Source organism: Bison bison, unplaced genomic scaffold (assembly GCF_000754665.1).
Source record: "Bison bison bison isolate TAMUID 2011002044 unplaced genomic scaffold, Bison_UMD1.0 scf7180017864167, whole genome shotgun sequence".
Classification (NCBI taxonomy): Eukaryota; Metazoa; Chordata; class Mammalia; order Artiodactyla; family Bovidae; genus Bison; species Bison bison.
In genome coordinates this window covers 2,546,542-2,557,608 of record NW_011494739.1, presented here as the reverse complement: position 1 = coordinate 2,557,608, position 11,067 = coordinate 2,546,542, and the positions used below count along the sequence as shown (strand labels likewise).

The 11,067-nt window shown below is 50.9% G+C and overlaps 1 protein-coding gene across 1 annotated transcript in view; it reads left to right on the top strand.

Annotated features, from left to right (window-relative positions):
- Positions 1-5,993, top strand: part of TMEM74B (transmembrane protein 74B) — a 7,652-nt gene extending 1,659 nt beyond the window's left edge. Inside the window, exons 2-4 of the mRNA XM_010841898.1 lie at positions 79-180; positions 841-1,072; positions 3,439-5,993. Coding sequence (XP_010840200.1) covers positions 79-180; positions 841-1,072; positions 3,439-4,181 — 1,077 coding nt within the window. The 3' untranslated portion in view covers positions 4,182-5,993. The remainder of the gene's footprint in view (positions 1-78; positions 181-840; positions 1,073-3,438) is intronic.
- The last annotated feature ends 5,074 nt before the right edge of the window (positions 5,994-11,067 follow it).

The window sequence follows — 11,067 nt, the reverse complement described above, 5'->3', positions numbered from 1 at the left end:
GCCTGGCCGCCTGGCTCCCGGCGCCGCTCGGCCCGGTCCGGCCTGGCCCGGCCCAACAGTGTTTGTGGTCAAGGGCAGGAGCAGAGGGGTGTGAGCTGCGGGGTGGCGGGCGCGTGGGTGCAGCGGGCAGCTGGGGTGCTGGAGCTTTCTGCTCGGAACTTTGGGTATCACAGCGTGGACGTATCTGAGCGCCCGAGGCTTTGTGTACAACTCGTGCGTGTGTCTGTCGACTGGGTTTTGTGAAGCTTACCCACGCCCGCTGTGCGTCTGTTTCCCCCGCGTGTTAGTGCACGCCACTGCGCGAGGTGCTGGACTTGGGCGGATCTTGGTGGATCTTAGCAGTCCTGAGAGTAGTAAACTCTGTGTGTGTGTGTGTGTGTGTGTGTGTGTGTGTGTGTGACCAACTCTATCATTTCTTGGGGCGTATGTGTGTGTGTGACCAGCTCTGTCCTTTCTTGGGGCGTGGATACCAATGTGGTGTATGGATCTCTGGTTGTATTGTGTGGGTTCCAGTGTCTGTGGATGCTGCATATGGAAAAGGCCCCTGGGGGTCTGAGTGTGGGACCAAGGTGTACCTTTCAGGTCCTGTTGGACTGCAAATGACATTGGAGTGTAACGGGTACAGCTGTGGGGTGTGAGCAGTGGACAACCAGCATCATTGTCAGCTTGTCTGTTTCTGCTTATGTTTTGAGCAATTGGGCATGCCCTTGTAACTCCTAGGTATCTCTGAACCTGTGTGTCAGAGACATAGCAACTCTGTGTAAGAAGGAATCTTCTTTTCCTCCACCCTCTTCCTAACTCTGCTGGCAGCCTAAGGAAAAATTTTTGGCTTCCTGCCAGGTGAAAGAGCCCTGCTCCAAGAATCTGAGTATCCTGGGTTTCTTCTGGGATATGGAGGCATCAATGTGCTGGTCTGGGAAGAGGGTTCCTGGGCCCTTCCAGGGGCTGAGTTCTAGAGAAGATGCTGAAGACCTGGGTGGAGGACCACTTCTGGACACCAACTGGGCAGGAGTGGTCACTGCCAGTCCCTGTTACTGGCTGGGCACTCAGGAAAATGCATTTGGTGCCAAAAGTAAAAAAAAAAAGAAAAGCCAATGAACACACCTCTCCTCTTGGTTTACTGGAAAGTGGGAGCAGTTTGGCCAGAGCCTGTCCGGGAATAGGACTCCCCATCCTGTTGTGTGGGAAGGATTGTCTGCCTGAGCAGGTTGTGAAACCATTCCTGAGGACTGGCTGTGTTCCAAGCCTTGTGCAGGGGGCTGTGGACCCAGACGTATCCCTGACTTCAAGCTGCTCATGGTTGCTGTTCAACAGTGGCATAAAGTAGAGAGTCTACAAGTGTGGCCTAGAAGACCAGGGAAGGACGGCCAGATGATGCCACTGGCATGCGAGTGTGTGGGTTTTTAGGCTTTTAGGTGATAACAATTCTTGGGGAACGTGTGTTCAGCTCCTGACCCCCACATATATGCCATGGGATCTTGCTACATATTGTAAAACGGAGATAGTAACACCTGCTCATGGGGCTCGTGAGGGTTACCTAAGATACTCCCGAGGGAAATGTCCACACCAGGGCCCACTAGAGAGTGTAGGTGCTCAGTAAACATTTTTAAAATTGGAACTCAGGCAGAAGGGACGTGGTGATCGAGATGGGTTGTAAGTGGAAACAGGCTTTGTACTCAGATGAAAGGCCCTGTGTGTGCTAAGAGGAGGTGTCTGATGCAAGTCCATGTTGGATGGAAGATCAGAAAGATCGAAAAACGTGCCTTCCCGCAGAGGCTCTTTGAATTTCATTCATTCATTCATTTCATTCATTTTAACTCCGTTCATTTGCTCATATCCTCTCTCTTTCCCACATACACACACACTGAAGCAGGGAGCTTTGGAGAATAAACCCAGGCATGGGAAAGCAGAGAAAGGTCTAGAATCCTGTGTATGTGTGTGTAGACACCCTAGGGCATGTAAGGCACTCTGCATCTGGGGGTCTCTGTGCTGTGTGCGGACTTGGGTCTGGGATGTCTGTACCCACAAGGTGTGGGTGTGCCTGGGGACATGGTGGTCAGGAGTTCTACATGCCAGGGGGGCCTGCTGGGGGCGCACTAGAGCTGCTTGAGGGAGACTTCATCATCAGCTCCTGCTGTGTGGCTGTGAGGGAAAGGGGGCTAGGGGCATCAGGTTCATCCATTTTGCAAGAGAAGCCAGGCATCTAAGGTTTAAAGTGTAGAATCTTTTGCTTTTTATATATTGGCAACTGCTTCACCAAAAAAAAAAAAAAAAAGAACAGACCAGAAACATGAAAAAGCAAAACTCCTATGAGCCAAATATGGCCCATGGGCTGTAAGCTGGTATCCTTTGGTGCATGTGCTGTCTGTCTGTGTGGGCAGGCGCTCAGGTACTTGGGTGGGGTGTCTGTTCTTTGAGCAGAGAGCCCCCCTTCCCTGTCCTTTCCCAGCTGCCCTTCTGTCACCCTCATCCAGGTCCTCCCATCTTCTATTTATATAAAGGCATTTGGCCTTGACCTCAGTCATGGCTCTCAAATATGCTCTTCCTTCCTCTTTGCCCTCTCAGCCTCTATGCTTCCCCTGACTATACTGGGTTCCTCTCTGGACCCCTGGCCTCCACTGTCCTCCCTCCCATCCTGACTGTCCTCCATGCAGCAGCCAGAGAGAGCTTTCCAAAACCCAGGGGGATGTTAACCCTCCCAGCCCCAACACCTTGCCTCCCTGGCTCCTTGGCTTGGTTTTCAGAGAATTTAGAAAGCTAGTCCCAGCTGACCTCCAAGGCAACCCCTCTTCCTTTCCAAAATGCCCTTGTTCCGTCTTGCTGCTGGGGGATTTCCCACTTATCCTCTGAGATTTGGCTCAAATGCTACTAACTCCTAGAAGCTACCCTAACTTTCTCCTCTTTGTTCTTACAACCACCTTCATCTCCCCTTCCCCTGCCCCCAGATATCCTCATTTCATCACAACAGTGTCCATTAATTGAACTGGTGGGCCTTACATACCTTATTTTATGAAACAAAATCCTCAAATCAACCCTATGAGGGAAGAATTATGCTTATTCCCACTTAGCAGATCATAAAATTGAGTCTGGAAAGATCACCGCACTTGCCCAAGCTCAGGTGGTGATGCTGGGATTAGAACCTGATATCTACCCTGTTTAAATTCCCGCCATCATAATAATAGCTCATTGGCAGTACTTACTGAGAATTTACCATTCTGAGGACTTTATGTGGATTATCTCAATCCTCACATCAGCCCTTTTAAGTAGGAAGTAGTACTATTGCTGTCATTCAATAAATAGGGAAGCTGAGGCCCAGAGAGGATACAGGCATTGCCCAAAACCCACATGCCTAGTAGCAGGCCTTGTGTGATGTCTGGCGCCAGCAGGCTGTCAGTAGTAGAGGTTTGCTAAATTCCACTTTTCTGTTTTCTCTTCTAGCTACCAAGGGGCCAAGGGATGAGCTGGGGTCCGCCTTCCCAATGGCATCTCCCCCTGGTCTGGAACTGAAGACACTGAACAATGGTCCCCAGGCCCCAAGGAGACCTGCATCTCTGGGTCCAGCAGCCCCACCCAGGGAGGGTGTGGAGAATGCCTGCTTCTCTTCAGAGGAGCACGAGACCCATTTCCAGGACCCTGGGGATACCAGACTAGGCCGTTCCCCCAGCCTTCCTGGGGGCCTTGGCCCCTCGCGGCCCCGACCCCAGAGAGACAATGCATCCCTGCATTCAGAAGAGGGGCCAGGCCTGGAGCCCGTGAGCCGCCCTGTGGATTACGGCTTCGTCTCTGCTCTGGTTTTCCTGGTGAGCGGGATCCTCCTTGTGGTGACTGCGTACGCCATCCCCCGCGAGGCTCGCGTCAACCCGGACACGGTGTCGGCGCGGGAGATGGAACGGCTGGAGATGTACTATGCACGCCTGGGCTCGCACCTGGACAAGTGCATCATCGCAGGCTTGGGGCTGCTCACGGTGGGCGGCATGCTCTTGTCCGTGCTGCTGATGGTCTCCCTGTGCAAGGGCGAGCTGTACCGCAGGCCCACCTTCGTCCCGGGCAGGGGCTCCAGGAAGACCTATGGCTCTATCAACCTGCGCATGAGACAGCTCCATGGGGACGGGGGCCAGGCCCTGGTGGAGAACGAAGTTGTCCAGGTCTCAGAGACCAGCCATGCTCTCCAGGGGTCTTAAGTAAGAGCCCACTCTTTCTGGCTGCTTCAGCTTCGGAGTGACCAGGCCCCCAAGGCTGGGGTTTTGGACTGAGCTCCACCGAGGGCCCTGTGGAAGGAGTCGTGGGTGCAGGAAGGGGAGCTTGGGGCCTGGTCCAGGCTTCGCTTCGGAGAGCGGCCCCTCCGTCTGTTTTGTAGCTTGAGGTTTTGCATAAGGTTTTGTTTGAAGGATGGCTTCTGCTGCTAAAAATACAAAAGTCTGGAAACCGCTGCCCTTGGAGGATGAGGTTTCTTGGCATTTCTGTGGGTTGAGAGCTGTTTGAAAGGCTGCCCATCCTGTTCCCTGTACCTTGGGGAATTCCGGGATCTCTGCTGTCCTCATCAGCCACCTATGGGTGTTGGGTGACCTTGGAAGGACCCCTTGCAGCCCTGACCACTGAAGGTGGGAGGTGGCTTCATGATGAGGGGAGAAGTCATCCCTTGGATGACCTCTCCTCTCCAGGCCTCAGTCCCCCTGACTGTGATGTGAGAGGGGTGGCCCTTCCAGTTCTGCCCTAGGAATTCCCGTATGGAACAGGAGCCCAGTATCTGCATGTGGCCACTCCTTCAGAGGAGGAGAGTGTCAGCAGGTGCTGACCATTCTCCATGCCATTTTCTGACCAGGGTTGCCACCACTTACACAGCCAGCATCTCCCACAGTCCTGCTAAAGGAGCCCTTAAGTCCTCAGGTTAGGCTGGGCTAAATACAGTTTGTGACAGCCTGGTTTCGGTCATGGCATCGAATTACCTGCAGTGACTAGCACAAGTTTTACAGTCATGTGCACAGTTTTCACTAACTCCCTGGACAAGGGGCAGGGGGTCTTTCAAATAAGAAAGGGTGAGGGCTTTGCTATATTTCTGTGGACACAGTGTGGGCCTTCATGACCACCCCTTCCCCAATAGTATGTCTCTTAGGCATAACCTTATTCTGGGAACAGGAAAGAAACTTTTTTTTTTAATGTTGAATTTGTAACCTTCCTTTCCCAACCCCCCCTAAGCAGCAAAGTGCAGCCCCAATTTATTTGGGGAAGAAATCAGGCACACATTCTGGTGGCCTGGAAATTCTGGCCACATTGATCACCGTTTGTTCTGTTTCTCTTAGTCAAGTGTTTTCTAGGCTCCATCCAGACTCTCTTTAAACTACTGACAAGGAAAGGAAGTGGGTCCTAGTGGGCAAGGAGATAAAGGTGTTTGAGGACTGGGGGAGGGCATTATCCATTCTGAAAGGCTCTAGAGGACTTTGAGAATATATGCCTTCTAGGTCACTGGTTTGAAGACTCTAATGGGGTCATTTCAGTGAGCCCCCAAACCCCTGCAGGTTCTGTGTACTCCGCCTCAGTTGGCAATGTGGGCCACTGATCCTGATTCTTGGGGGTGGGAGAGTGGGGTGGGCATGAGGCTAGAGCAGCCCTGACTATCTGTAACCTGAGCCCTTAGTCCGGTGAGTTGAACATCTGGACGGTGTAACATTATCGCTTCTATGATGGATCAAATATCTGCTTCTGCTGGCAGGATTTTCCAGGAGCAGGGGGCTGAGGGAGGGCTAGAGAGGACAAAGGCTATGCATCTTGGCCTGTCAGATTCTGTTTCTGCTGTTGAAGAGGTGTGGTTTGAAAAGGACAAAGCCTCGAGATAGTGAAAGATTCACAAGTCAAAGCTCCAAGCGAGGAGTGGATGCACGAAGTGACAGGACCCACTCTAGGTAGAAGAACTGAACATCCCAAATGATGGGCTCAGGCCTTTCAAATCTATAATGATAATAATAAAAATATCAATCCAAGCTAAATAGATTATTGTGACAGTGGGGGACTCTTTTGGAGACTAAACCTGTTGAGTGGATGCATCCAGGACCATCAATTCCTATCAGTTTAAATGCCGTGAATTGTGTTTAGAGGGTAAATCTGTTAGAAGGTTAAATTCCAGGAACCTCAGGTTTTCTCTAAACCAGAGAGGCCTGCTTTGCATCCTAATGTACTCTTGAGAAAATGTGTAAAATGGATGGAGGCAGTCATTTCTTTGTCGATGAGTTAAGAAAACTTAGGTGATGCCAAAAACATTTCCCCAAGGTTGCAGCTGAGATGGCCCAGCCAGTAGATCAGAAACAGGGTCAGGAGGGAGCAGGGCATAGGATGCTGAGAACTCTCTTTGGAGGTTTTTTTTGGGTGTAGCTGTGAAGTGGCCCCAGGGGACCCTGTGGTGGCTGGAAGGTGCCCACCTGTAGGAACTGCATCTCCTACTTGAGAAGCTACTAGGGTCCCCAAACCTTGCTTTTCCTGGCATATGAGAACAGATACTGATTTTGGAGTCAGTAAAACCTGGGCATCAGGGTCTGCCATTTCCTGGCTGTGTGACCTTGAGCAAGGTATTGTTTCTCTCTAAGTATCCTGAGTATTGTCTTTGTGAAGTGGGAGGAATGAAAGTTCATCCTCAGCCTCCTTTCAGAGAGAGGGAGGCTGGGAAAAATCAGGCTGCAGGCCTGAGTGTATGAGGTTGTCTCCACGATCACTCTCCTTCCTCACCCTGGTTGGAGATGACTGGATTAGGCCAAAACTTCAGAGTCAACCCTTCTGACTTTCTTCTCTCACCTCCCACCCTACCTATCAGCAGATCTCATTGGTTCCATCTGTGGAATCTGACTCCTCAGTCACAACTGCACAGTCCAGGTTGCTCATTTGAGTCCTAATTCCTCTCCTGCCCACCCTCCACCTCAGCTCTTGTTCCACTCTGCAGCCAGGAGGATCCTTGTTGTTCAGTCTCTCAGTTGTGTCTGACTTTTTGCGACCCCATGGACTGCAGCACTCCAGGCTTCCCTGTCCTTCCCCATCTCCTGGAGTTTGCTCAGACTCATGTCTGTTGAGTCGGTGATGCCATCCAACCATCTCATCCTCTGTCATCCCGTGTCCTCCTGCCTTCAATCTTTCCTAGCATCAGGGTCTTTTCCATTGAGTTGGCTCTTTGCATCAGGTGGCCAGAGTATTGGAACTTCAGCTTCAGCATCAGTCCTTCCAGTGAATATTCAGGGTTGATTTCCTTTAGGATGACTGGTTTGATCTACGTTGAGGGTCCTATTCAAAGGTTAGTTAGGTCAGGTTGCTCCTGCTCCAAACTGTCCTACGGCTCCTCTTACTCTCGGCAGAAGCTACCATTCTCGCCAGTCAAGGGTGCATTGACAAGGCCTCTCACTTGTGCAAGCTCCTTCCAAGGCCCTAAATCACACTTATTTATAATTCTCATTTTTCCAAAAAGGATGACTCCCTGAATTTCATAGGCTTCAGATCTATCCCTCACGGTGGCCTATGAAAATGCTACACAGTCTGGCCCCTGTGCTGCTCTGACTTTCTGTCCCATCCTAGCCTCTGCTCACTCCATTGCAGCTAGGCTCACTCCCTGCAGGCACATGCCCACCTCAGGGCCTTTGCACTTGCTGCTCCTTCTGCCTGGAAGGCAACCCTTCCCTGTGGGCCTTCCTCCCACCTCTCTGGTGCTCCAGAGAGAGACTGGAAACATTCCCAACCAATCTCCACCTTCTGTGGGGACTGAGGGGATCAGGAAACACAGAAGAAGGCTTTCTAAAGTTAAGACAGTGGTGCTGAGCAGTGGTGCTGAGTCCAGAGAGTTTTGGAGGGGCAAGAGGAGGGAAAGCAAAGGAGGCATTATGAAGCCACAGGAGGCAGGTTCTGTCTAAGGGATCTGTCTTGGAGGAAAGGGGAGCATCACTGGCCCTGACAGAGTCAAGGAGATGCCCTCAGGTTGGGTCTGTTGGTTTCTTCCAAAAGACTGGGCTTCTCCTGATATCCCTGAGGAGATGAGTTTCAGCTAAGGGAAGGAGAAGCTTGTTGAGATCTTGCCTGGGTTGGAATGGTAGGGAGCTCCTTGTCAGTGGAGGTATGTTAGCATTTACTGGTCAGGTGTTGGGTGTCTTCAGGGAGAAACATAGTGGAATTTGGGTAGGATTTAGTCTCGAGGTTTCCAACCAACCCCCTCTCCTTGGAAGAGAACCTGTGCCCCAGTGGCCAGAGCCTGGCTAAAGACAGTAGCAAGTTTGGTCTTGCTGTATCCTCTTTTCTTTGGTCCCAACACCCTCTCCCCTAGATCAACCCTCTTCCTGGGTTGGGTTGTCCTGGAGCAGATGGGCAGGCCCAAGAGATATGTATGGTACAGAAGGTAGCAGGATTACTTCCTTCCTCCTCCCAGGGGACCAAGCACTTCTGAGCTTTCTCCCTACTCCAGTCTTAGAGAGATTGGGGGGAGAAGCCCTTATGGAGGGAGTTCACTGAGGACCATCCATCATGTAAAGTATAAGGGCACTGGCTCTGGAGTCCGAGTGCCTGGATGTTTGTGTGCATGTGTGCTCAGTCGCTCAGCCTTGTCCAACTCTTGGTGACCCCATGATCTGTAGCCAAGCAAGAATACTGGAGTGGGTTTCCATTTCCTGCTCCAGGAGATCTTCCTGACCCAGGGCTTGAACCATGTCTCCTGCATTGCAGGTGGATTCTTTTACCACTGAGCCACAGGGGAAGCCCGCCTGGATGCTGAGCCAATGCTTAGTACCCCTGAGCCACAGTTTCCTCATCTGTTAAATGGAAGCACCTTCCCCATAAAGTGTAGTGAGCAGTAAATGAGATACCCATAAAGCACTGAGGATAGAGCCTGGCACTTTGTAATTCACTCATTAATGTTAACTATTCATTTGCTTGTTCATTCACACCTAATCTGTATTCTTCCCTGGGGGAGGTCCTATGGGGACATGTGGGCCCTGCCCTTGAGCTGGTCACAGATTGTCTGGAGAAACAGGACAGTGCACAGGGAGCTGTGTATGTATGGCCAAAGGTGGAGAGTGTTGGCACAGAAGAGGGATCTGATTAAGTTGAGATCAAGCCAACTTAATCGCCTGGGTCTGGGGGAATGTTAGTGAGTGGAAGGATCTTCTGGCAGGAAAGCTGGCCCCAGGGGAGCAGGGAGGACAGGGGAAGAAGGTGCCTGCCATGCCAACCTCTTCCTGGGTGGCAGACATCTGAGCCAATAATGACTTAGGGTAAAGGGTACTCAGGAAAGGCCATCTCTCTCCCTTTCCTGGTTCTTCATTTCATCCCATCTCTCCCTATCTTCCTCTTTTTTTTTTTTTTTTAATTCTTCTGTGTTTACACCTCCTTTCACTAAAGCCACTCCTGGGGGTTACACCCACAGGTGTGTTACTACTATTGCTGACTCACCTGCCAGCCATCTGACTCTCCTCTTGAGAGTGTCTTCCCTCCTCTATCAAAGATGAAAGCAGGGGCCCAAATGCCAATGCCCATAGAGTTTGGCAGGTGACAGTCACTAATGAAGCAGGTGGCAATCTACAGCAGTGGCAGGATTAAAGGGGTGTCTGTTTCAGCTGATTGGCTGTTGCCCTGGTGGATGGGCTCAGGGTTGTCAGAGCTCCTGATTTTTCAAGAGCAGCTGGACATCTGGACATTTGCATGGGTAAAAAGGATTATCCCACTGCTTGAGAATTCTGACAGGCCAGAACTGAGGACAAAGGAGTGTCCAATGAGATGCCACCTGCTAGGGTCAGTCATCCACCCCCTCCCTGGCCCAGGGCTCACCAAGTCACTCAGAGAGATGGGGGCACCCTCAAGAAGCAGTCTAGACTGTCTCTCAGTTGGAGACTCACTGAAATACAGTGCCTGCAGACCACTTGAGTGTTTCTCATCTAAGATCCTTCGTTCTTTCACAAAGGACTTATGTACCATTCTGTGCTAGGTTTTGAGGTACAGCACCAAACAGATGAAAGAAGTAAGGAAAGTATTCTTGAGTGGTCTTGACAAGTATATTCTGGGGCTCAGAATTAGTGTGAACATGGAGATGAGGTCTGCTTCTGACCTGGAGAATTTCTGATGTGGAAGGCCCAAGGGAACAGCCCACACTGGCTTGAAGGGTGGTGGGACTCACGGAGGAAGAAGGGCAGTCCTGCAATCCCTCCCAGTGTTCTGAGGCTCTTGAAGGTAGGTGGAGGACCCTAGTGTTCCAGGGCTCCAAGAGTTGATGTAGGCAGGTGAGGGGAGGCTGGAGCTGTGGGATGGTGCAGGTGGCTATGCAGCCCAGTATATTACCTCAAGGAGCAGATGGGCTGAGAACCTCTTATGGAGAGAGAGACCCTCACTACTGAGAGTCCTGGGTATAGTTCTCAACAGCACCCCCCAATTTTGCATGTTGTCTACCAAACACTCCAGCATAAAAAAGCAAAACCCTGGTATGAATTAGAGTAAGAGTACCCCCCACCCCCCATCCCATCACCATGGCTAGTGAAGAGACTCATTTTTCTCCCTCCTCCCACCCTACCACAGAGGAGCTCAAAAGAGGTCAGAGGAGAGACCTCTTGGAACTGCATATAAGTTTAAACTGGACTGGACTGAGTTTGAAAATCAAAATGACCATTCAGTTTTTGGTTGGATCCTAGATGCTAAGATGAGAAAGGGGGCTCTGACCGAGGTTAGCTGGATAAAACAAAACACTTCATGTTTCTACATTTCAGTGAACCCATTATGTATTATACACATTAGATGATCAAATTTTAAATGAAATACAGTGTTCCTTCTGTGCCAGGCACTCTTCTAAGTCTTTGCATCTGCTAGTTCATTTAAACCTCACAACCATCTTGGAGAGTGGGTGCTATCATGAATTCCCTTTTACAGATGAGTAAGCTGAGGCACAGGCAGGCAAAGTCCCTTTCCCAAGGGCACACAACCAGTAAATAGCAGACTCGACTGTAATAGTGTGCAGGCTGGTCAGGGCATGTTTGCACATCTGGGCTGTAGGCTGCCACTGAGGCTTGTGGTTTAGATGCCAAGTGGGAAGCTCTTGGGGGGATAAGAGGGGACAGTTGG